Source organism: Cyprinodon variegatus, unplaced genomic scaffold, assembly GCF_000732505.1.
Source record: "Cyprinodon variegatus isolate N-32 unplaced genomic scaffold, C_variegatus-1.0 Scaffold1663, whole genome shotgun sequence".
NCBI classification, from domain to species: Eukaryota; Metazoa; Chordata; class Actinopteri; order Cyprinodontiformes; family Cyprinodontidae; genus Cyprinodon; species Cyprinodon variegatus.
The window spans coordinates 52,872-79,820 of record NW_015152116.1 but is presented as its reverse complement, the minus strand read 5'-3'; the positions used below and the strand labels follow the sequence as shown (position 1 = coordinate 79,820).

The following is a 26,949-nucleotide window of genomic DNA, read 5'->3' as shown; positions in this document are numbered from 1 at the left end:
CATAGTCATGTATGCACATTGTGGAAACCTTCTGAGTTGCTCACCTTGGTGAATCAACTAGGAGATATGGCAAGCCATTTAATCATATATTAGAGGCACCCATGTCAGCGGTGCAAAATGCAAGTATTTTAAACTACAATTAAATGCTTTTGTTACACCAAGCGTTGCTTTTACAGGAGGAATTTATTTTTTTCATATTCAATGATGTTTTTAATCAAGAAAATCTTGCATGTCCATACTTTTTTTTTCAAACAGCCAATTAAAAGCTGATATAATAATTTTCAATTCCATTGTGTTGCTCAGGACTTTGGTAGCAGCATTTTAGATAAGGTGCAGCTATCTGATAGAGTTTCATATTGATCAGGTTCACACCAGCAAAGATATTAATTTAATTTGCTGAAATCATACACTTAGTCTCACCCTCTATTCTTTTAATGATTTTTCAACGAAAGTAACCTAGTCTAATAACATACTTAGTTTGGTTGTTAATATCTGGTTTGAAATCAGAATGACACCAAGGGTAGGTGTCATTCTAGGTGGACACCCAGGATCGATTCAAGCTCACCTTGTGACTTGATATATTTTTATTTTACCTTATGCACGTTCAGTTCAGCGGGACCTTACAATACTTGCTTATGGCTGGGAGTAGGGAAGCTGCACTTTGTGTCCTGAATTGTATTTCAATACTTTCCAGCATCGACATAGGAAAATAAATTGTGGAAGAGGAGTTCCAATAAGGTGGCCTGGGGTCACAGTGAGCCTCTTCTTGAGACACATCTGGATCGAGTTATCTTCTCCCCGCTATCAGTTTTCAAGGAATATTCTGGAGTCTTGGATCTGCCTTAAGGTTTATTAGTGACCATTAAGACTGTTGTTTTTCTCTGCCATAAGCTCCCATATTTGGTCTGTCTGTGTGTGTGTGAGGGGGGGTGGACTAGATTGCACTGACATATGGCACACTTTCAACCTGTTAAAAATGTATCTGAATATTTTATTTATGATTTCAAATTGTGGCAACCAAAACCAAAAATGTAGGTGCGGCAAGCTAATTTTGACAATAAAGAGTGCAGAGCCTAAGATGTTTTAAAACTATAAAGGGTCTGGAAAACCTCTTAATTGTTAGCAATAAATGAAATGCAACAGTAAGAAATGTTTTAGGTTTTCTCGTTTTTCTTTTCTTCTAATGCAGGGGCGTTGCTAGGCACAAAGCTTTACTGGGGCACTGGCCCCCTAGTGCATATGCCCCTCCTTCCATACATAAATACAGACAAGCACACTGCACAACCCTGATACATTCCTACCAAAATTACCAGTTGAGATATTAATGAGTATAAGAGCATATTTGTTTTAACAAACATGAACATTTTCAACATTGCAGCTATAAAAAATAAGACATCAACAACTTTGACAAATAAAAAGTTTCCTTATACACATTCTGAAGTAATCATTAATTCCTAGGTTACAGAGTTTTAGTTCGGGGGAAATTTTAACTCAACCTGAACTAAGTTTTCCTTTTATTTTTTGAGCATTAAAGTGTACCTCCTATTTATCATTTTTGCAAAGTGGTCAATCACTTGTGACTCAGCTTAGAAAGTTCTTCCTTTTCAACTGATAAAATAGCAAGATGATGGAGCCTGTCTTGTCCCATTGTGCACCTCAGCCAAGTGTGGATCCTTCTCAACACACTGAATGACCTTTCACAACTCCAGCTGTAGACTGGGATGGTGAGGAGATCTGGATGACCTGCGTTAGTGTTGGGAACATGATGTTATCAAGCAAGTTGAAAACACACTGCATGTCCTTGATGACAAGGCTTTCTTTTTTAACCAGGAAAAGCTCAAACCATTTTGAATTAAATGAACGTTTTTTTACTCCAAATTTGTGCTGGGGATAGTGGGATAACTTCACTTGTTTAGGACCATCATGCTTTCCCCCTAAGTCGCTAATGTCCCCTTCTTGTTTGTGGAAGCTGGTTGTTGCTCCCTCATCACCTTCATGGTCCTGTCTCTCTCCTGTCCTTCACCTGTCTCTTGCCTGTCAGTCTCGCCTCCTCCTCCCTTTCTTACTCCAGCACCTTCATTCTCATCCTCTACAGCAAACATTAAAAAACTTAAATTTATAATTATGTAAATATCTATCATATTGCTTATAACGTCCCTAATGTAACTGCTTAGCTTAAATCACTAATTCATTACGGGACCTTACCTCCCTCTCTTTCATCTTGTTTTACTGCTTCCCTGTCTCTGCTTCGTGTGAGGAATTTCCTGATATCCATCTACAAACCAATGCAGTCATTTTTAGTTAGTAGCCTATAAATCATGTGGTTTCACTGGGAAAATAATAAAATTGACAGGTAAGAAACGTTAACAGACTAAAAATGCGTCGTGGCCGCACAGTGTCCCATCCAACTCAGTTGAGAGCAGCGTGTTAATTTACCTGCAATTCATGCAGTGACATGCGCTGACGTGGGGGCGCTAATACTTCCTCAATTTGGAGTTACCAACACACTTGCTGCGCATTTGAGTAGAAATATACGTCTCCTTCCGTTGGAATTATCTAAATTGATGCATTAAAAAATGTAATACTGTTGCAAATATTCATGAGATTTATACTGGGGCACAGCTCATTTATACTGGGGCACAGCTCATTTATACTGGGGCACAGCTCATTTATACTGGGGCACGTGCCCCAGTAAATGGGGTCTGGCGACGCCGATGTTCTAATGTATTCACTGATATATCACCCTTGTTTGTTTGTTAGTCTCAGAGGCGCTTTTAGTTGAAATTTACCGGGGTGGCCAGAGTGGCGGCCTGTGTTTTTCTTCATGAGTAGAACCAGCTGTTAAGGCCACCCTTGGCCACCCATTTAGCTCCACCCCTGCATAATAGGGACCAAAACCAGTTATACAGAGGCACTGGCCCCTGTTGGCCCCTGACAAGAACCGTCTATGGTTACTCTCCCCCTCTGATTTTTATTCGGCTATCTTATTGAAATGTATTAATACTACTTATTAATAATACTACCATATATACTACTTTCCAATATTCCAGTTTATACGCTATTCTGTGTATTTCTCGATTTTGGATCAACACTGGTTAAATTACAGCTGGTTTGATTATGTGTTACTTTCACTTGCCATACCCTGACGCCGAGCACGCTATTTGACGTCATCGTGGGAGTGTCGACCATCGGGAGAAATGAACGGTCATCAACACAGCCCCGTCTGCGCCCATGTAAGTTAAATCCTTTTCAATTAGCATTTGTTTTTTGTGTTTTTTAGCAACGGCCTGCTTTATGAATGAAACGCGTTTTCATATGCTGCTGCCCTCTCCGGGCGGGCGGAGCAGAGGTGGATTTGCCTTGTTTACCTCCCTGTCGCTGCCGCCTGGCGGGTTGCCATTTCTCGCCTGTGGCCAACCGTTGCCGAAGCCGAACGACGTTTTTATTTTTTTCCTTTAGCCGTGGCGCTGGCAGGCTAAGTGGACAGGTAGCGAATATAGCACCGTTCTGCCACCTCGGAGATTCAAGATGGGGTTGTTAATTGCATTTAAGTGTGATTAAGGGAGGCGGAATTAATGCGTGACAACTTAAGATTCAACTTTCACGCCAACACCCAGGCCACGTTCTCCCGTAACTGTTTAAAAGTAGCTATTGGAATCCATTGATTTTTTAAAGAAGGTGAAGCTATTGATGTATTTAAATTATAACGCCACAATGAAACAGAAGAGGGAAAGGTGTGATACGAGAGAGCTTGTGGGAGTATGTGACAGATGGCAACTCAATACCTCCCATCTAGACGGGGGTGTCGAGATTTTTGCACCTGTATGAACCGTTTATTGCCGCACCTTGGATTTGCAGCTTATAATTAATCGGTTTGATTTTTACATGTATATTTTTACTCCCATATTTATTACACAGTAGTTAAGTTTCAAAGCATTTCTATTTTTCTATTCTGTGTATAGCTATATTTTAATATGCTGGTGAGACAGTTGGTGGTAATAGAGTTGCTATAAATGCTGATTATAGTCGTTCTTTATTCAGTTAGTTTGTGCTTCGATTGATTGGTGATTAAAGAAACCGGGCATTTAGTTCATTTGAAAGAGGAGGCTGTTATAAATCCCTTAATCTGTTTTTGCTGTTAGATTCTGCTTGCTCACCCCGCACAACAGCGGTGTGCGCTCTCACGTAAAATAAACGCCCTCCAGCGCACTACGTTAGCTTGTAATGCTACATATTAGTTGATCAGCTAAGCCCTCTGGGTTAAAATTGCGATGCTTTGATTTGAAATACTATAAGGGGTTCGTTAAACACTGTAAAACACATATAATCTGTAATAGTGTTTTATAGAAATATTGAATAGTTGAGTGTTTTTAAAGGGCCCGGCCTGCGAGCGCTGGCTAGCAGGCTGCTAATATCAATCAGTTCTTTCCCTCTAGCTAACTGCAGAGCTCACAGTATTTTCTGTAATTTAACATGTATACTTGCAAATTAACCCTTTCATCACTGTTAGATATTTACTATAAAACCTTGTTTTTAAAGTGTTAATTTTAAATCATACGCACAGTAGCAAATCTACATGTGAGGATGCGAGATGCACCTGTAACCTGCTGAGCTATGAAGGCATGGAAATAAACAGGCTAAAGCATGATGAGCTCCTAAAATGGAAAAGCTACTGTTCTGCTGCTGTATGCCACTTTAATCAAAGCGACTTGAGTGGCGTTTATATTGTCACTTCACTTTACATCATTTACAATAGTCATAAAACATTAATTAATAAAGATCAAACGTTACCACCCATTAATAAAACCTTTTTCATATTGCAGATGCCTCCTGTCACATAACATTAGACCAAGCATCTATTTCTTTTGGGTATTTTGCCTTTTTTGTTGTGTCATGATCTTTTCATTACAGTCATTTTAGTATCAGAGTTAAAATCCATCACATATTGCAGGTCTGCTTTGATCTTTATTATTCCCAGCAGATTGGCTTGATTGTTTCACCTCATCTGATGTTATCAGCCCTAATGCACACAAAGCAGAAAGCTCCTTCCCTCCCCTTCTGTTTTCTTTATTTGCTTTATTGCCTGGTGGCATTTTAGTGTTATCAGGCTGCATTTGTTAATGATAAACATACATAACTGGGAAGTAATTGTAATTGTTTATTTAGCAAATCTCTTTGCCTAACTGATTAGATGTTCTCTCTAATCAGAACATGCATGTCTCTGAGTAAAGTCAGAATTTTTTAATCATAAAGTGAGTCTTAGAAAAGCATTGCTAGAGATGTAGGACGCTCCCTAAACTAGAATTGGATCTTTGTGTAGACTGCGATATTCACTTGCAAAATACCCCCTAATTGTATTTTTTTTGCCAACTCAAATACAGTTTTGTATTTTTACATTTTCTCCAATGCCCCATTTTCCAACAGGGTTTGAATTTAAATAGTTTACAGAAATTAGAGAAAGCACAGAGTTTATGTTCTGAGATGCATATTAAAGCATCAATCCCAACTATCAACCACTTACTAGAAGTTTGAATGGAGCAGACATGCTGCTGCAGCAAATAATCAAAAAGTTTTAATGAACAAAATCTTGCAGTTGAAATCTATACTTTTTTATCTAGCTGTCATGTCTGTTTGCATTTGTTAGCACACATGACATAAACGTTGGATATTCTTCTTTAAGGTAAACAATGTGTGATTTACAATATATTCTTACAGTTTCATCACTGCTGCGTTTCATTATTCAGTTTGGCCTCTATATGACAGAGGATTAACATCCAGTGAACATCCTCATGGGTCATTTATGCACTATTAATTAACATTTCACACTTAATTACTCTAAAGGTCCTTTGAGGGCTGTGCTCTTCAAAATGAAAGAGTGAAGCGGATTTGGCTCCTTAATTTTAGGTTAGGGATACCCTCCAGGGCTGTAAAACTAATGCTTAATTTTTCTTTTTTTCCTTGCAAAGAAGTTGGCCTTGCTAGCTTTAAAGTAATTGTGGTCAACAAACTTTGTGGAGTATGTTAGCCTTAGGTTTTAATGCTCTTTTGGTGACACGGCTTTCAGAATATTAGGCTATGTTGACAAGTTTCTGTTTTAAGATGTCAGTCTATGGCTGTGTTTATTTAGAAAAAAATAATTAAATGTGTTAAAAATGATACAGAATAAAAATGATACAGAATAAAATATTGAGTTAAAAACCTAAATTGCATTAAAAAAAACATACTCTCTTTTCACAGAATTTACTGAATTCCCTCCTGTTCTTTTCCTCTTGTTTTACAGGATGTGATTTCTCTAAGTTTCCAAGGAAACGGTGGGCTAAAGTTCAAGAGCTGTTTGATTTGGGAAAGTCACCCAGAGGAAGCCGGGCCGGAAATCGGCTCGGATTGCTGAGCTTTTCTTTCCTTCTGAACTCATAGATGCAGAGATCTGCTGCAGATGACCACATGTAAGTCCTCCAGCCAACACACACACACCCACACATTACCACACAATGGATTGTTTTTGTTTCATTATTCTAGATTAAGGCAGCATTTATCTTTATTTGGAATTAGTCAAGCTCTTAACAATATTAGTAGAAATAATCCTGAATGATGGTGTTAGTAGTTTAGGAAGCAAACGGTCATTGTTGAATGTCTGACTTAAGTAAAATGTTAACTCAGCTGCACATGGCGGTGTGCAGCCGATGTGACATTAGAGCGCTGCGTGCACAGAGTGACAGGTGAATACTGGTTGACCTACTTTAGACTTCAGCCTGAAGGAGTCAGATGTCATTGCATTTTCTCTGCAGATGCAGGATTTAGTGCCACATCTGTGAGACTTTCAGCTTGATATCGATTTCGAGCTCCTGCAATACAGTTTGGTAATCTGAGTACTGCATGCGCTCACAGTTAACCCTTCTGGGTATGGATGCATCTTAAAGAACTTAAATATTGTTAATTAGTATGAGTGGTTAGTTTAAAAAAGGACTCGTGATATATATTTATTACACATAGATCATTTTCTGTGGTTGTTTGGTTGGTCAGAAAATTCTACCATTACCTCAGAATAATTAAAGAAATGTTTTTGATTATGACATGTTATGTTTTGGCTAAACAGTGGCAGTTAAACAGCAGACAGTCAGTGTCATCCTCCAGAACAAATAAACCACAAAGGTCACTGCAAAAGATGCTGGCTTTTCAAAGTCCTTTGTTTAAACACGGATGGAAACTGAAGTGAGAGGAAAAAATGTTGTCAGGAAAAACACATCCTTTTTTTTTTTTCCTTCCACCAAGCTTTCCGTTATGGATACAGTGATCTATAAACGGTCAGCCGCTTTGGCATTGACCTTCTGGGGCTTGCCCTACTTGATGATGTCATTAAAGGTCTGTCACTTCAAGTCTTCATCATTACTTTATGTTAAGCATGAATCACTTAAATTACCAGAAATTAAAGGTTAAAATATTAGTTTTACTTTTTAAAACTAATCACTGAAAACTTGGTTTTATTGCTATGCAGCTGTAAACATGTTTTTTTTCTTTCCTGTAGGATTTATATAGTAACTATAAGCCCTCTTATATAAGTCGGTGTGATGTATTGCCATAACAACCTGAACGCAGCTAGCAGGAGCGCAGAAAGCTGTTCTGACCGATGATTGGTGTGCTGTATTAAGCGCATGCAGCTGAATCATGTTCATACTGAAAGCTTGGCTTTAATGATGGGTTTGTTGAAGTTTTCATTTGCTTCCAGGTGTGTTGATATAGGAATCAGCCATGAGAACACCAATAACAAGCAAAGAAACTTTTAAATATCTGCTTCAGTTAGAGTGTGGGTACCAAGTGTGTACACACACACACACACACACACACACACTCACACATTGATGTGTTTTCAACAACCCACCTCAGTGCTGTGTGATCAGACTGTAGATTTCCCAGTAAAGCCAGCATCAAATGAGTCACAGCACATCATTGTTTTGGGGGTTTTTTGTCTCTAAAAGAGAACTTTTTCTACTTTGACTTGTTAAACAGTACTCATAGTGCTGAATCAGATGTTTGTTTTATTTTATTTTTTTTCTGGAAAGCATTCTGTGTATCATAGAGTGAAACCTAGCTTTCCACGGCTCTTTGAGACTAACTGGAACATGAAGGTTACTTTCTCCCCTAACACGCCCTAACCGGTTCATTGAAGCTCAGCGTAACACCGTGCCTAGAAATGAGTCGAACAGGCCAATTATATGATCCAAAAGGCATTCTCTGCTCACAGCCCATTTTACTCTCAGCTAATGTAGCTTCTAAGTGCAGACATGCTTTGGTTTTAATTTCCTTTAATGACAGCTTATGGAGGCCGGACCTTACCAGCTGAACTTTTAATGGGATGTTTTACTGATGATATTGTGTTCCATTAGTAGATAAATTTGGTGCAAAATTAGAAACCACAAAAATTCTTAGTTTAGATGGCACCGGTGGGAAGTGTCCACAATCATTATAGGCATGGATTTCATATTAGTTGTTGGCCTTTGATGATGGATTTTAGCCATTTGGTTCTGCAGGTGGATGGGGGATGGTTTTTTTCTCTTGTTTCTAAACCATGCAGGATTTAATTTGATGTTTTTTTCATGATTTATTTTATGCTACAGTGTCAAAACCAATCCTGCATGATAAAATAAAGCATATTTTCAATGGTGCTGATTTAAATTAATTTAATTCTTAATTTCGTAGTGATGCAATTGGGGTTGCAACTAACGATTATTTTGCAAATCGGTTAATCTGCCGATCATTTGTTTGATTGATTAATAATCAGACAGCAAAAGGTTCGTTAAAGAATATGTTTTATGAAATTAAACCAGTGAATTTAAAACTTTACCTCTAGAGGAGTTCTGGACAGAGCAGATTGACAGATGAAAATGTTTTTTTTAAAACAATTTTGGGATAATTTCTGCTCTAAGTGGGTTGGTCTGTTAACTAAAGGCACGTTTTAGAGTCTCTATACTCCAGTTAACGATCCAGTCAAACATTAATCATTAGATTTTGTTAAAATATAATTTTTGTTTGAGATTTGCCCTTCCTATATTTTTTTTTTTTTTAGTTAAGACAAGTGTCTATAAATCAAATAGTTTTTCTGTTAAATACCCAGCTTTAAGGCATAGTTCTCACATTTACATCAGATTTGAGGTCAGGTTTGGTCCGAAAGCTAAAAGTTAGCATGCTTAATCAGCATCTACGCTAGCTAAGATGAAAACAGCTGTTTCAGTGTTTCAACCATTCAAAGCCTAAGGTAGAAGGGATTTGGTTGGGATGCTCCAGAGTAACTCAGGAACCACCAAAGCTCAAGTCAGGTCCACACAGTAAAAGTGAGGAGCAAAGGAGAGCCTTTTAAATCTAAGAACTGTCAGTCCCCATCAGTCAGGCATGGTGATGGTAGGATCATGCTGGGGCCTGTGTTCTGCCTTCATGTGAGCTGACAAACCGCTGCAAATCGTTGTCATAAAAGCAATGATTATCAAATGGGTCAATCTGATGATGAGTACATGTACATTTCTGACATGCTCCAAATCTTGGCTTTAAAGGCCAACTTTGTCATTTGAGTCTTTAGTTTCATAACTAACTGTGCTAACTGCATAAATATATTTAATTCTTCAGTCCTTCAGTAGGACGACTCATGAAACAATGTGCTAACATTCTGCAGATGAGGGGAGCAGTGACAGCTCCTGAAAACTGCGTACGCCTTGTTTTTTCATGTTTGTATTATTAGCTGAGACAGCAGCTCTGAAGTCTTGTTAATGTTTTCCTGTCATTTCATCTGAACACATTGTGTGATTAAATGAAGACTCATTAAGCAGGAATGAGCTGCAGCCTCTTAAAGTTTCCACCTAAAGGTCTGATTAGGTCATGTGGTTGGTTCTCTCTGACACTCTTTTCTACCCATCTATTGTTACCATTCATTAATGAGTGGATGGATTCACAAGTCAGCTTTTACCTTTCTGTTGCATGAAGAATCTATTTTTGTCTGTTTGTGCTTCATTTAGCTTCTCCTGAGTTGTGAGTCAGAAGAGAAGAGGCTGAGCTGATGGTAAGCTCTGCCACACTCTCTCCTTCTTGCCTTCTTTCTAAATATGCTGATGCGTTTTGATCGAGTAACAAGCAAACTGTTGTTAATTAAACCTGATTTCAGGTTTAAAAATCCGTGGAAATGGCTTTATATTTCAGGGTTTAGCTATGCAATGTTTAGTAGAAGATACAAAGGGGAGGCTGCTACAGATGGAGGGAGTCCTTGTTCAGCTGAGAATTGGATCATAGTTTTTTTTTTCCATTTTCTATTTTATTTGGAGAACATATTTTTATTATTTACTTTTTACTGTATGCTCTGTTGTCTCTTAATTAGCAGCATCTGAGCATTTAGTAATTTTCTCCTTAGTTAATGATTTATTCATTGAATGCTTTCTGAAATGTGTCCATTTCTAAGCTCTCAAATAATTTGGCTTGGATATTTTGGGGAGAAACGCAAACAATGGCGAAAACATTTCAGAAAGTATTTCCAATATTTTAGTTTTTTTTAACAGTGTAGTCTTTGGATTTTTTTGCATTGCTGGGTTGACACCTCTAAGACATGCCAGGTTGTTTTAAACTAAATTCACTTTCAGTAACGCTTAAATTGGGTAAACCTTGATTAAAATGCCAACTTCTTGTTTTGTAAAAAAATCAGACATTGATTAATCATTGCAAACATTTATTACTTTAAATCATAATTGATCACATAAAGTGTAAAGGCAACATATAAACAATAAATAAATCTTGTCATAACCCTGATGCATAACCCACTCCAATGGAAACCTGCCATCAATTATTGTCAAAATGGTCTGAAATAAGTTTTAACTAAATTTGTAGTATTTTAATTAGTCATTTCCATCCTGTTGGCTAAAGATTGCAGAAAGGATCTCATCATGCAAAGGTTGGTCAGGAGGAGAAGGAAAAAAAATATGTGATATAGGCTGACGGCAGGATCAATGGATCTGGACACATTCTGGCATCTTTATTCTTCAGATGTTTGGACTAAATATTACAGATACAAGATTGAAGACTTGCCCTAAAACAAAAATGTCCAGACCATTAAACCCCTGCACCCCCACCCACAAAAAAAAAAAAAAAAAGTTTGGGGATGGACTTGTCAAAGTTAAGTTTTCCACTAAACCTACCTTGCAAAACAGTGGAAGCAGCATCCTAATGTGGTGCTAATTATATTTTATATTTTTCAGCCTCACCTGAAGTTCATTCACACATCTAAGTTACCAAAAAATAAGTTCAAGATAAGAACAGTTTTGCAATGATCTTAAAACCACCCAAAACACATAGGTCTGTGTTTTCCTCCTAGGCTGACTCTAACCTTTCTATGTTAGGGTGAGGAAATATTGTGAAAGTTTTACTTGGTAATAGACTAAAGCCTGTTTTGTATTTTCTCCTGTAAAGATTTTTTTTTCTCCAGTAAATGGCACAGGATGTTTGTCACATTAAATTTTAAAAGGTTCTTAAAATATTCATAAAGGTCTCATTTTCCATTTCATAACTCTGGCATTTTAAAAAGACTATTTAGATATCTTACATCCATTGTGTTGAAAGGTTCTCCTCTTTTTTGACATAAATTGTAATAAACCAAATTTTAAATAAATGCTTGTTAAATGGAAGGGCCAAAAGTGATCCTTTATATGTCAACCCAGTTTTTTATTGCTTAGTTTGTTTGTTTTTTTTTCTTTTCACATTGTGCTTCTGCTTTTTATGTTCCTCACTGCTGCATGTTGTAATGCGTTTTATTTTCCTTTTTGTGGTAGACAAGCATGACATTGAGCCAAGCCACAGATGCATGCCCACTCTAAAGCACCAACTGAGCGGCATCCCCTCCGCTTCCCGGCTTTCACCCGGCCTCTCAGAGGAGGGTGTCGACGGGGCGTAGCTAGTCTCCTGCAAACCCCCACGTAGAGCCTCGCTGTGAAACTGGAGGGGCCCGATGGATCAGGGTAGTAGTGAGCAGAGTCCAGATGAGCCGGATGCAGGAGGCCGAACGGAGCTGGAGGTCGGCAGGAGGGCGTCGGAGTCAGAGCACGGCTTATCCAAAATCACCCATAATGCCCTGGAGAACATGGGAGCGTTGGGGCATGGCCTGAAGCAGTTCTTCCAGCCACAGCGCCGACGCTCCTCCGTTTCCCCGCATGACTCCGCCTCAGCCTGCGCGAGCGCCCCTCCCTCCGAGCCTGCCGACGTAGGGTCAGACGTAGGGGACCCTCCCGGCTCCTTGGCCCCCTCCTTGGATTCTGACAATCCTGCCACTTCCGCAGCTCTGAGCCGGGTTCTGCAGCAGATCCGAGCCCCCCCCATAATGAAGCGAGGCACCAGCCTGCAGAGCCGCCGCAGCAAAGCAGGGAGCTCTGGGGAGGCTCCCCAGAAAGGGAGCCCACAGATCCATCGGCGGAGCACTCATGAGGCCCTGCTGCAGGCTGGACGCCCACGTTCCTCCTCCACCACAGACACCCCCACCTGTCCTGCTCTGGTGGACGTGCTGCTGACCTCTGGGTACCACTCTACTGAAGAACCTGACAAGGTGAGTGTCTCCGACCCTCAAGGTGCTCGACTGCAAGATGCACAAATGCATTCTACACAGCTTCAAGTGTTTTTATCAAACATAGTCTTCAAATGCCTGATATGTTCAAATATAGATTGTTGAAAAGAATTACTATAAATCTTTTTTTGAACATTTTTACCATAACTTCTCTCAATTGGTTTATAATGTAAAATCCCTCAGTTCTGTGGCTCTGATGTAACAACTGAAACTATTTCACAGTATGATTATTTTTTCAAGACACTACGGGGGTAAAAAAAACATTTAACCTCTCCAAACCCACCGGGTTGCTATTTTAAAGCGTTTACAAATAATAACTCGATGCATGAAAATTACACTGGTAAAATATTAACCAATATAGACACGTTAGACATCGTTGAAAAGCTTAGATTCTCCTCAATTCAACAATCAAGTGCATTTGATGGACATAGGGAGCATCAAATCACAATTAACACAGATATAGCAGCATGTCAAAATGTACCATGACAAAGCAGCCACAACAAGCAAGCATGTCTGTTCAAAAAAGACATCATTTTCAAGAATAAAAAAAAAACAACTTTGAGTATTGCTTGAACTGATGCAGCTTGGGTGTTTTACTCACCCAATATTTATGTATATATTCAGAAACTAGAAGGTCTTAGCTTTCAAATAATGTATCATACATGTAATTTGGGATTACAGTTCCTAAGTTATGTGGTTTCCATTTGGCTATGAAAAATAGGTGAGAATTTCCCAAAATGAGGTGGATATTAAGAGGTTGGAAAAAAAGTATTCAAAGTAATTTAGCCTTTCTTTGACAACACACACTATAGCTGTTTTAATATGAATGAAAGGCTTCCTAAAGATTTGGTGTCCATAGAGTTAAGCAATCAGATTAAAAAATGGAGGAGTTTGTTTTCTGGGAAAGAAAGTCGTTTAATTTAGCTTTTTTTTTTTTCTTTCATCTTCTTTTTTTTTAAGTTAAAAGCATAGAGGTTTTAGAGGTGACTCATGCACACCAAATGAACTGGGAAATCATGTTAAGTCTCTGGACATGTCCTAGAAGCACCGCTGAGTGGGGAGATGAGCTGTCAGTGTTGGAAGGTCAGAGATTGCCTTTGACTGGTTTGTCACTATGTGCTTTAAGCCCTTCTAAATTTAGCATTTGCAGTCTTTCAGTGTACTTCAGGTCAGCAACGGCTCGCAGGGGTAAATAAAGTGTAAAGATTTGCTTCAGGTTAGCTGACCTTGATTAGAGAGATAAACTAACCGGGCTTTAAATGACAGATAACAGGACGCTCTCTGACTCGGCTGCACAGAGAGCCCATTGTCTAACGAAATGGTGGATTTGTTTTGATTAAATTTAGACTGTGTCTTGTTGGTGCCGATAAAAGAGCCTTTGTTTAGAGTAAAATAATGTGTTACTGATGACTTATTGATCTGGGAATTTATTATCTGTGTGACAGTAGCAGGGTGTTTTTTTTAAGTTGTGGTAACAGACTGCAGCTCTGTGTGTGGACTGAAGGACGGGGAGAACTTAACTAAGCTCTGGGGAAGAACTGTTTGATGGTGCGCAGAGAGGAAAGCGTCTAAGAGTTTTAAAGCTTAGAGTTGCATTAAGAAGGGCACCATTAATTACTTGTATGCACTGGCACAGGCAACAGCTTTGATGTGCAAGGTCTGGCAGCTAAACCTACCTCTACATGGTTCCGGGATGAACAGTTGAGAAACAACTAATACCACAAATAAAGCTTTTCATCAGGGAGATTCTGGTAACTTTTAAAGTTAAAGCTATGGGTGAGAGATTGTCAGTAATTATGATAAGTTTAAGATCTACCAAAGCAGAGATGAGAGTAATGACAACACAGCTGTCATTGTATTCATATCTACCCATCAGAGCTCCATCGGTTTTATTTTCCTGTTTTGTCTTAGATTTTTATTTCTTAACTTTTATGTAGCTTAATAGTCTATATTATAAGTGCTGATTGTACACCTTCACCATTTAATACCTCTGTAGGTTCTGTTATTTGGTGCCTGCAAACTTATTTCGTCATAATCTACTTTATTAACATGAGGTTATAGCCATATGACTCCAGTAATTTTATCTACCAATCAGACGTTACTTATCATACATATTTAACTAAATAAGAGTAGATTAAAACCAAACAGATTGCATCGAAATAAAATGCAAATAGGGTTTAAAGCAACAAACAATATGCAAAGTAGGGGTGGGCAATATATTTATAAATATCAAATATACTGGTGTGTATCGAGTTTCCCTATGCACAATAGTTAAAATGACTCAAATTTCATTTGATGCAGATGGTTTAACAACATTAAACCATCTGCATCAATTTCACTGAGAGTTTTATTTTTCCCTGCACAGTTTGAATGCATCATAAACCCCTCCTCCGCACGCTACAGCAACCGGCAAACGAAATACGGCGACAGCAGGTGTTTCGGCTGAGCAATATGGTAGTGGTTTGGATTTCACAAAAGGCGGTCATTTGTAAGACATGTCGTAAAAACCACTGCTGCAAAAGTTAGCAGTGCAAATCTATTCCACCACCTACAAATAATCCGCTGCTAAATGAAGAATGTAAACACCACGTCTGCATCTCCCTACACACCAATTAAAACATTAAATAAATCAGCTGTGCAGCCGATGACGTTGGCCTCGTCGTTTGAAAAATCGATCCAATTTGAGCGACAAGGGAAGAGATTGAGGGAAATCAGACGCTATTTATTACGTTATTTTAAATATTTTTTAGCTGGTAATGTAATGTGATTTTGTTCAGAGGTTTTGCAGGCATTTTCTAAACATGGCAGTGTTCTCAATTTTGCAACTTTTTGTGCTTCTTTAACATTCCTATTGTGCTTGTGCTGCCTAAAAAGTTTGTAAAAGGTTAGAATTATTAGATATTTTCTATCTATCTATCTGTCTGTCTGTCTGTCTGTCTGTCTATATATATATATATATATATATATATATATATATATAAAATGAATGATGTGATACCTTTTAGATGTTTGTACTATAGAAGCTTCTCCTTAATCAGCTAACATAACGAACCTTAGAAACATGTTATATTAACCGCCTCCGGTAGATTTGTGAGACTATCTGTTCTAAAGAAAGAACCAGAAAGGGTTACATTTGCATCATTATGTAATCACAAGCAGCACTTTGCTCTGATGGCTTGTTGTCATTAGTAATGTTTATCAGGCCTGATTATGCTGGAACATGAGGTTTGCTGCCTTTTTATGTCATAGACGCCATCTACTGTTGTAAGTGTGTTATTACACCTGCAGCTTAGATGAACGGTTCAGTTTACATTTTATTTTATAAACAGTTATGTTTAACTAATTAGGAGTTTTCTCTTTTGTAGATTTTGTGTTATTGCTGTGTATACTTGCATTTGAAGAATTGCCTCTTTCCTTTCTATAAATCTGGAAAAGAATTCAGGATTTTTTTTCAATGTGTTTAAGCAAAAGATAAGCAGTGCTTTTTTTCTTTATTTTCTTTCTTCCTTCTTGTGTTTTCCCTTCCTACCTTCCTGCCTCCCCATGTTCCTCCCTCCCTCGTTTCTGTCCTCCCTTTCTTTGCCATGTCCTCCTCTCTTCCTCGTATTCTTATTCATTCCTGTTCTGTTCCTGTGACCTTTACCTCTCTCCATGTCCTTCTTTTATTTAATAACTCCAGTCTTATCTCCAGTTGTTTCCTGTCTCCTTCTTTCCTGGCTGCTTTACTTGTGTCCTATTTTCCTTTCCTGCTTCCTTCTTTGCTTTCTTGAGTTCCATTTTCCTCCCCCTCATGCATCCTCCCTTTTTTTGTTCTACCACTGACACTGAATTGGTTAAAGTGTAGCTCCTCACTCTTCTTTCTTCACCGGTCTTCGGGTCATTAGTAAGAACACGATAGGGGGTTGGAAAGGAACTTTGAACTGGTGTACCGAATCTGGACAGCCCTTAGTCATATGGGCGTCTTTACAGTCAGAAAACACACATGGATGATGCAAGTCAGAACTGACTACAGCCTTCCAAAAAGAAATATAAAAAAAAAAATTACATGAATGTATGAAGATTTATACACTTGCATGTGTCACACAGAGTACATGTAAAGAAAATAATATGTTATTCAACTCTGGGAGGTGGGCTGAGTGTCATGGACCTCTCTGATTGTAATGTAAAAAAAAAAAAGAATTTATTTATGAACTGTATGTGTTATTTTTCTAAACAGTGGGATCGGTATGATGGCTCAGGTCCTGCAGTGTCACCCAATGCCATGCCCTACGGTGCTGAGGGCTATGACTTGGTGGACAGTACCCCAGACCCCCAGCGCACCAAGCAGGCTATCGCCCAACTGCAGCAGAAGATCCTGAAGCTCACAGAACAAATTAAGATCGAACAAAATGCCCGCGATGACAATGTGGCTGAATATCTGAAACTGGCCAACAATGCAGACAAACAGCAAAGCGCACGCATCAAACAGGTGTTTGAGAAGAAGAACCAAAAGTCTGCTCAGACCATCCAGCAGCTACAGAGGAAGCTGGAGCACTACCACCGGAAACTCAGAGAGGTGGAGCACAACGGCATCCCTCGGCAGCCCAAAGATGTTTTAAGAGACATGCACCAAGGTCTGAAAGGCGTTGGAGCCAAGGTTAGACCCTGATCTTTCTCTATAAAGAAAACATTTAGTTAATTCAAAATTTTCTCTAAGTTGACAAAATATTTGACCAGTGGTCTGTTGGTTTTAAACGTCACTCTAGTATTGATTCACATTCTGACAAGTACAGACAAGTTTCACAGAAATATCAGTTTTACTTCCTCCTCCAAGCCACTTATTTCTGGTAGAATTACATTGGACAGTGAAGGCTCTAAAAGGGGTACATTCCTATTTATAAAAATAATAAAAAAAAAAAGAAAAAAATGGTGGCTTATAAACATAATACATAATTAAACTGGGAGGATCACTTGACAAAAAGGCCTAATGTTACAACCAGCTTCATGTTTTTGTACCAGAAGTTCTTAGGAGAAACCAACAAAAATGGCAACCTCTGCAGTTCTGGCTTTTAAACTTGTATATCATGTTTGTAATAATATAACTGAACTTTATTGATCTCACATTGGAGAAATTTACCTCTGCATTTAACCCATTCCCTTGGGGAGCAGTGGGTTGCCATTGTGCAGAACTCAGAACTTCTGGATTCCAAGCACAATGCCCCAACCACTAGGCCACCTCTCCACCTGTCTGTTTCTTAACTTCACCTTAAGTCCTTCATACAGCTGACAGTGTCATCGCTGCAGCACGTGTCTATGGTGCAGATGGCAAATAGCGCTGTGACTGAAAAAAGTTACTAAATTTGTATTTTATTATTTTGGTTCATTGAAACTCATTTTTACATTCTTGCAAGGTGCATCAGAGTGTGATGTAGTGCCACCTGTAACCAGCACATTACACTTTGCCACAGCATTCCACTCTACAATTATGCACTTCATGTTGCTTTTATAGATACATTTAAAAATAAAATGCAGCAGGTTTGGTTTGATGTGAAAAAATGTGCAGCGCTAAGCATTATTGATCCCCTCTGACTTTATCTGACATCATTAAGCTATATGAATTCACAGAATCCGTTGTGAAGTTAATTACGTAGCTGTTACTTTAAATTGGCCTTTAATCATTTATTAAACAGACACTGACAGAACCATTGCTATTCACAGGTAACAGGGGGGCTGTCCAGCTTCTCTCAAGCTACTCATTCTGCAGCTGGAGCCGTAGTGGCCAAGCCAAGAGAATTTGCTTCCCTAATCCGGAACAAGTTTGGGAGTGCCGACAACATCGCAGCTCTGAAGGACTCGTTGGAGGAATCACAAGGAGAGGAGGGTGGTTGTCCAGGGGGGTCACGGCCTCTTGGAACAGGACAGTTACAATCCAGTCCCAGATACGGCAGCGAGGACGACTGCTCAAGTGCTACTTCTGGATCGGCTGGAGCTAACAGCACCCCTGGGGCCCCGGGCGGCCCCCCTAGCTCCCGGGGCAATACTCTTGATAACGCACAAGGCTCGGGATTTGATGCTTTATTCCATGAGATCAACGAGCTTCGGGAAAACCAGGGTCGGCTAGAGGAGTCCTTTGAAAGTTTAAAATCCCATTATCAGCGGGATTACACGGTGATCATGGAGGCCCTGCAGGAAGAACGATACAGGTTAGCTCACACTCAAGAACTGGTTCTAAGGTTGTTTATTAGTTCATAAATAAACATTGGTTTATGCCGGTCAAATTTTGACGGTGATACCAATATACATTCTGTTAGATGGGCAGAACATGCTGCATCAGATCAGTTACAGATTTGTGAATTAAATCCTTCTTGAGGAATTCAAAAACTGTCGCTAAACTAGTCAGCAGTTCCACTTCATTTTAAAGTGTTGATGAGGTAATGTTGATTTCATTATTCCATCATTTTGCATTAAAATCATGCAGCAGACATAACAGATGTTCTGAGTTATTATGAACCAAGCACAGTAATTTTTTTCTAACACAAATATCCTACATTTAGTATTTCCACAGCAGCCCTCTGATTAATAGCTAGTAAAAGCCATCCCCATGTGGTGATGTCAGAGGGAGAACACTTTATGAGCTACCTCAGCATTTTATAATGGAGAGGGGTAGAAACATTGTTCTAGAACATCTGGTCTGGAATTAGTTTGTATGGTTAAACCATCAGCATGTTTAACCTCAGGAGAGAGTAGTGATGCTGAGGAACATGGAGGCATCACACCTTCCAGGTCAGAGCCATCCAGAGCGGACCTCTAGCTAGAGGTGACGGCCAGTAAGCCAGAGGGTGACGGCTAGTGAGACGGCAGCCACCCTGGTTGAAAACTCATGGCACAGAAACACGGTTTGCTCTGCCTCTGGAACAAAATGTATTTTTTAGGTTCTAGTTATTACACTGTGTGCAGAATTATTAGGCAAATGAGTATTTCGACCACATCATCCTTTTCATACATGCTGTCGTACTCCAAGCTGTTATTAAGTTAATCAGGTGGTGTGCATCTCTTTAATGAGAAGGGGTGTGGCCTAATGACATCAACACCCTATATAAGGTGCTTAATTATTAGGCAACTTCCAAAAATATAAAACTTTTATATTAAGGAGTCTTTTGGGTTGATTGAGAACACAATTGTGGCCCAATAATAAAGATAATCCTCAAAAATACAACTTGCTTAATAATCCTTCACACAGTGTAGTTTAAAAATAAAAATTTGAATATAATACTTTAACTGAACATGACATGAAAATGTGACAAGACATTATCTACTATATTCTTAAAGGTATAGCTAGCATCTCCACCCATCTTTCAGTGCCAGGGTTGCCCATCCCTAAGCATTAATTCCTTTAAACCACAGACTTATAAAACACCTAATGCAGAACGCAGAGCCAGTAAGTCTCTACTACCAAGCTGGGCTCTGCTTTGGTAATACAGAAGCTAAAAACAATTAGCTTTGAATCATCATCCAGAACAGCAGAAATTTACGATCCAAACTCCACATCAGCCTCCAGATTTTTCTGTGTGCTTGAAATTATTACATTGATCATTGGTACTAACATTTTCGTCTACGAAAAATAGTCATCTACACTAAATATTACTCTTCTAGATTAGGATTCCTTTTTTAAATGGCATTTTTGGGTTTCAATTACCAAAACAGAATTACTTTTGGTTGATATTGTAATTTCTCAACATAAACTTGTAATAAAACAGTTAGAAGAAGACATTTAGTCCCTGATTTCTGTGTTTTGTTTTTTAGGTGTGAACGACTAGAAGAACAACTCAATGACTTGACAGAGTTGCACCAGAATGAAATCCTGAACCTCAAACAGGAACTGGCTAGCATGGAGGAGAAAATCGCCTACCAGTCTTATGAAAGAGCACGAGACATCCAGGCAAGCTGGACTTAATTGGACCTAAATCTGACACTTTATCATCATACATGTCTGATGCGTTTGTTTCCCCCCTTTCCAGGAGGCACTGGAGGCTTGTCAGACACGCATATCCAAGATGGAGCTCCAACAGCAGCAGCAGCAGGTGGTGGAGGGGCTGGAGAACGCCACGGCACGGACTCTTCTGGGAAAACTAATCAATATACTTCTGGCTGTCATGGCTGTCCTCCTGGTGTTTGTGTCAACTGTGGCCAACTGTGTCGTCCCCTTGATGAAAACACGAAGCCGCACTTTTTCCACGCTGCTCCTTGTCATCCTGCTCGCCTTCCTCTGGAGGCACTGGGAGGCTATTTCAGAGTATCTGCATCAATTCCTGATAAACCCCAGATGACCTACTGGGAGAAACCAATCAAAGCAATGAAAGGGACTCTGAAGGTTGAAGGGAAGACGGATCCACTGAAGGTTGTGTCTTTTTGTCCAGTTCTTGATCATACACTTTCTCTAAAAACACTCAGGAGTGTAGAAGAAGTTTGTCACTTTACCACTTTGTGAAGTTTGTTTTCGGAAGTGGATAATCAAAAATAGAGGAGCTAAAAAGGTCTGGCATCACCTTCTGTCATGGGTACAATGGAGGCATGAGCAGCTTACCCTGGTGGGGGGCATATTTGAAGGAGGGCCTGAGAGAACTGCACACTGGATTTCTCTCTGAGTGAATTTGTTTACAAGTGGAAAAAAAACCTTACATTGTTTTTCACCTTAGTTTTTATCTGTATTTTATTCAATTGGTATTGCTTTGAAGTCACTGCTATTTTTAATAAAGCTTGACCGGTTTTCTCTCTAACTGTAATGAGCTGATGGTGTTCTGTGGTTTTAGTGTCCCTGGTTTTTATTTTTATGTTTTATAAGAAAGTTCTCTTTTCAGTCTTTTTTTGTATTTAATTTCTCCCTTTTCTCATCATCACTGCATTTCAGCTTATGTAACAAAGTTCTCCTTCCAGGTCATCTAAGATCAGGGGCCTGTGTTTCTGTATCAGTGCTCTGAGCTCACATTTGTTACTGAGTCAAACAGCAGGGGGTTGTTGAATTGCTTCCTTTGGCTGCGTGGAGTCGATCACACTGGTTTTTATCACTAACAGGATGCTACTACCAGAAGATGTGACCGCCCTCCTCCTCTGACTGGACATCACACTTTTCCTAGTGACTCTTTCACTGTGGAAAGGATAATCTATAAACTGAATTAACATACTTGAAGAGCTGCTAAAATGCTCAAAGACTTAGTGCTTCCGTACTGTTTCTATTAGTGACGACAAAATATGAACACATTAGTTTGTTTTGTTTTTTTATTTTTGAATAATAAATAAATTTGCTGTTTTAAAATGCTACGCTTTAGGTCTAACTTGCATTTGTTTGCAGTTGTCAACAACTCAATTGCATAATACATTACCAAAAAGAAAACCCTCTTTGTGTCTGTTTTATTTATGTTTAGATAGATTTAGTTTATTATCATCTGTAAAATATGGAAATGAATAGAAGTGAATGTATGGATTCCTGATTCTGACATTATCTTTAAGTTTCTTACAAAGGTAGTGTTCAAAATTGGTAGGAGGTTTATCCACCTTAAAGGAATTATAGGTGGAAGATATTAGATGTTTTCTGTGTGGTTTTGAGTAAAAATAGTAAGATTTATGGGGGCATAATGTATAAGTAAATACTCAAAATGTAAAACATCATCAGGTTGTTTTCATTTAAAACGGGAAAACGAACTTTATACTTTAAGCTGCTAAAATCCTTTGTTTTAGGGATCAGAGATTAACACAGACATGGGTGGATATTAGCTGGGTACTTTAGTAGGGTTGTTGGCGTTGTGTAGCCGACTGCATTCAGCTGAATGATGTCCCGGTAATAGCTTCTCAACTAGGTTTAATATGTTTTTTATTGATTAGTAATGGGTGGCTGTTCATTTTCAGTCCTACCATCGCACTCCTTCCTCTGGTTTTCTAGTAATATGCTTTGATACATCACTCTGTGGGCAGCCAAGTTCTTCAGCAAATCCTTTTTTTTGTCTTGTAATTGATCTTCCGCATATTTTTTATTTTTGCCTGAGACTGCAAGCTACAAGTAGTGACTGAAATAACTGATTCAAAATCTGTTATGCACTAGCACTCCAGACAGATTTTATTTAACGGCAGGGAATAAAATAATATAAGATAAAGAACTTTAGGATGTGTTTTGGCCTAGAGGCAGCTCATCTAAAAAAACAAACAAATGTTTTCAGTTCTATTTTGTTGATTAATGTTGCAGAAGAAACTATAGTATTTAACATTAAATATCTATAAAGAATGAAAAAAACCCTACAAATATAGATAAAAACCCCTACAAACAGTAGAGTAATATTTACATTTATAGAATTAAAGTTTAGTTTCCTCAAGCATGCAGGACATTTCTTCAAGCTTTTGTCAGAGAATAGGCTGCTCTCAGGAGCTCGGTCTGTTTTAGTTTGGAAACCATGTTTTAATTTGATTATTCTCGCAGTTTCAGGTCAGATTACACATTTTTTTTCTTCCGTTTGTTGAATTCAAAAGTAATATGTCATGACAATTATTTAATTCATGTTTTAATTTCTTTCAGTTTCATAATCTTCCACCTTATTGTTCCTGCAGTGAGATTCTCTGATCACAAATATTTATGGTCAAGGCTGATATGAACAAATAACATATGACATTGTCTTTAACAGATTTGACACATACACTCAGTATTTGCATTAATGTTGATTTGATGGTGGATTCCATAGTACACTCACTGGCAATGAAAATTAGGCCTACCAGCCAGACTCACTAAGGCTCAATACTCTTAGACTGGTCCAGTCTAAAACAGAGTGATGTCCCGATTCTGACTGTTTGGTTCTCCATCCAATCTGCATTTTTAAATGATAAGTTGTGCCAATAGCAATATGATGCCTATGTTTTCAAAGAAACTACCTCTGCCAACCTTTCTTGCTGTGGTTTCACAGCCCTCCTCTTACAATCTTTTCTAAGTGAAAAATCAAATTAGAGATATCAAAGCAAGCTATGTGACAAGAAGAGTCCAGTTTATGATGTTACATGTTGTTTACAAAGTAAAAAAGTGTTGCAACACAAAATCGGACATCTGTGCATGGTGTTGCACTTTGATTTACAGCAGCTTTAAAGCTTTGATGACGCTGAAAACTATTGGCCCAATCCTGCGATGAATTCCAATAATTTCCATTTTTCTAAAAACTCCTGTATTGGCAGGTAATACCGTTAACGAGTACCTGGTCTTGACATCCCCAGTCACAGTACAGGAGGCGGGCCCATAATCTAAAACTACATTTGATGTCCCTAAAGAACTGATTATATCAAAATTGCATCAGGCCAGGCTAATATAAGTGTTACAGTCAGTTTTGCTGTATTTGTTGTATTTATTGTTCATCCATGTTAGCTACAGTGAGATGCTACTGCTATAAAGGCTGTGGGATATCACAGCCCAGGATGCAGCATTTCCTATCCTCATCCAGTAGTTCACTATCAGAAAGCATCGTCCCTTGAATTCTGATTGGTCAGGATGTGTACATGTCAATATGTAATTTTGTTAAATGGATTTTTATCTGGATCACTGAAGTAAGCGTAAAGAGTTTTGTCATTTAGAATAATCCAGAAGAAGACCACAAATCCAAAAGGTGTTGATTTGGTTATAAAATTAGTTCCCAGTACTTCGAATATTGCTAGTCTTAGAGGGATGCACAAATGCTGTAGATTAATAGTAATTAGTGAAAACAAAAAACTTGGAACAATCTCTACAGAAGGCAATAAGGCCTTTCCTCTAGATATTTTTTATACAGGTGGCTTTTAATAGTTTAGATTAAAAACCTGTTATAAAAATGACTATTCTTCCTTATCTCCTAAAATAAAGAGCTCATCTTGTTCTATGGGATTGTTATTGCATGTCTTCTGGAGCAGCTGATAGGCCTACAGAGGAAGCTTCACAGAATAATAATATTAATAATTCCATCTGAAAAACTCACACAAAGAGAAAAGACAATTAGGATAAATGTATTAATACAATTACTTTGTTTTTGGTGCTCAGACCTCTGCAGGAAACATAGCGTTTAATTTTGATAGATATGCATGAACAGGAGCAAAGAAGAGGGTTGTTTCCACCCAGGCCTGAAACTGGGCGTGGAGTGGAGATAGATGAAGTTGGTCAGTCTGTAGACTGCTGGTTGGTGAGACGGTATGCTGAGTTTTATGGGGAGATTCAGTGGACTGCGTGAGCTGATGCTAGAGCTTCACTCAGGGACCTGGAAGATGGAAGTCCAGTTGGATAACACAGGTCGAAAGAACCTGTCCATGATGAGCAAGTATGAAGCAACAGTGGAGAGAAAAAACTTCCCCTCTGGCAGAACCAGGCTCAACATGGCGGGTTTCTGCCGGACCGGTTGAGATGAGACAGGGAAAGCAGTAAGAGTCTGGGAGGAATGACACTCTGATGAAGCTTTAGCTATGATGGTGGAGGAGGGGCTGGAGGTGGGTTAAAACGGTGTCATCTGAAAGAAGTCACACAGCGCATCCGCCGCCTGCGCACAGGAGCAGATAGGGGTGTATCAGAGGTCTTTTATGATGAACTTTGGATGCCGATTGGCTTTCGCCGCAGGTGGATAAAGGAAAGAAATTAGTTTCTTCAGTTTAACTTACACCTAGGCTTCATAATAAAAAAACATCCAAAGACAGCAGTTGCAAGAGTAAACTCTGCAAACTGCAAGAGTAAACTCTTAAACAGTATTCTGTATGGGTGGATTCCACATGTCTGACTATAATTTTCTAAAATATGTTTTTTTTTTCTTTTTAGAAAAGTGTGAGAGAAAATAAATATTTATAGGATAAAGGAAGATTATAGAAACATAAAAAAGCAAGCATAAATACAAAATAATACATTTGCATTTTGATCCATGATTGAAAAGACTAACGTTGCTCAGCGCTTAGTTTAGAAAAAAAAGCAAACATCCTGGAACATAAATAATTGTAGTGGCTTGATTAATTAAATATTAAACCATGATAAATGCAATCCTGGCTTCCCACCGCTGATCCATGGTCATTCCTCCATATTTTTTCTATGTTATCAGTGATCGTCTCTGGGCCCCTGCATCCTGTCCGGGGCCGCAAACTTGTTGCACTAGATGAAAACTCCTCCCACTCCGTCTCTGTCCGTTCTGTCCAGGTCATCCTCCGGCTGACTCATTAGGAGCGAACAATTAACATGCTCTCACCTGCAGAGCCTAATCAGGAGCTCGCTGTGCAACACCTGCTCTATTGGTATCAGTTGTATAAAGTGGAAGCGACACTCTGCTTCATCCGATGTGCGTTTTATCTCCGGTTCACTCTGAAAAGCATGCCTCCCAAAAAGCAAGTAGCGCAGCCTGCTGAGCCGCAGCCCGATTCAAACAGCGCACCTGCAGATGGGACGACTGAGAAAAAAGAATCTGGTTTGTTAGCTTATATATACAAACGGGAACGTTTAAAATTGTTTATTTGAGCGGCTTCATTATTTTTTTTTTGTCTCTTCTAGGACCTCCAGTGGCCGTGCGTAAACCTGCAGCTCATCCATCCACTGCGATCATGGTGAGAGAGGCACTTAAAGCTCTGGATTCACGCAAAGGAGTGTCCTCCCAGGCCATCCAGAGCTACATCAAACAGAATTACCCCTCTGTGGATCTGGTGAGGCTAAAGAACTTTGTTCGCAGAGCCTTGAAGAAAGGAATAGAGAATGGGACTCTGGTGAGGCCTTCCAATGCCACCATCACCACAGGCGCTATGGGAAAGTTTAGGGTAGGAAAACTAAATGAAGCACAGCAGCTTTCAATCTGATTAAATCATTTTTTATTAACTATTATATCTTGTGTGTGTATGTGTATAAAAAAAAAAAAGCTTGCACCTAAAGTTAAAGAGGCAAAGCCGAAGAGTGAGAACAGGGATCCAAATATGCAAAAATCTCCAAATGAAGGAAAGAAGACAAAGGCAGCAGGTATGAATTAAGTGAAATGCATATTTTCAAATGACTTTAGACTCATGGCATAGTGTGTTTGTTTTTTACAAGGTGTCACAAAGAAGAAAAAGTCTACGAATGAAGGGGCAAAATCTACCAAGGTAGGGGATAAATTTACAGGGAAATGGAGTTTGCAGCAAAGGATTAACTTGACTAAACTTTCCAAATGTTCAAATCATTTAAAAACTCCTTACACCTTTTGACTACTTCTGGCTTGGCCTCCTGATGATAAACTTTTTTTTTATTTTTTTTATCCTTCCCTTAGAACGCGAAGCCTGCGAAAAGCTCAAATGACGAGGGAGCTGCTCCTTCAAAGGTACCTCCAGTAAAGAAGCCAAAAGCTAAAAAAGCAGACGCAAAGGGAAGCTCTGATTCCACCAAAAAGGCT

General features: G+C 38.9%; 2 protein-coding genes across 3 annotated transcripts in view; both read left to right on the top strand.

The window, feature by feature from the left end:
* The first annotated feature begins 3,115 nt into the window (after positions 1-3,115).
* On the top strand, positions 3,116-21,939 carry LOC107104240 (transmembrane and coiled-coil domains protein 1-like). Of its 2 annotated transcripts, none has more exons than XM_015404201.1 (8): positions 3,116-3,233; positions 6,281-6,446; positions 10,005-10,048; positions 12,306-12,568; positions 16,803-17,222; positions 18,284-18,768; positions 20,369-20,504; positions 20,584-21,939. In XM_015404201.1, the coding sequence occupies exons 4-8, from the start codon at positions 12,347-12,349 to the stop codon at positions 20,890-20,892; spliced, it is 1,572 nt and encodes a 523-aa protein (XP_015259687.1). In that variant the 5' UTR covers positions 3,116-3,233; positions 6,281-6,446; positions 10,005-10,048; positions 12,306-12,346; the 3' UTR covers positions 20,893-21,939. The 2 variants fall into 2 exon arrangements, with proteins under 2 accessions (XP_015259687.1, XP_015259686.1); XM_015404200.1 differs by having other exon boundaries at positions 11,802-12,568.
* A 3,778-nt stretch (positions 21,940-25,717) lies between these two features.
* The window catches only part of LOC107104239 (histone H1-beta, late embryonic-like), a 3,600-nt gene continuing 2,368 nt past the window's right edge, over positions 25,718-26,949 (top strand). The window contains exons 1-5 of the mRNA XM_015404199.1: positions 25,718-26,001; positions 26,085-26,344; positions 26,444-26,540; positions 26,613-26,662; positions 26,827-26,944. Of these exons, the coding sequence (XP_015259685.1) occupies positions 25,776-26,001; positions 26,085-26,344; positions 26,444-26,540; positions 26,613-26,662; positions 26,827-26,944 (751 nt within the window). The 5' untranslated portion in view covers positions 25,718-25,775. The remainder of the gene's footprint in view (positions 26,002-26,084; positions 26,345-26,443; positions 26,541-26,612; positions 26,663-26,826; positions 26,945-26,949) is intronic.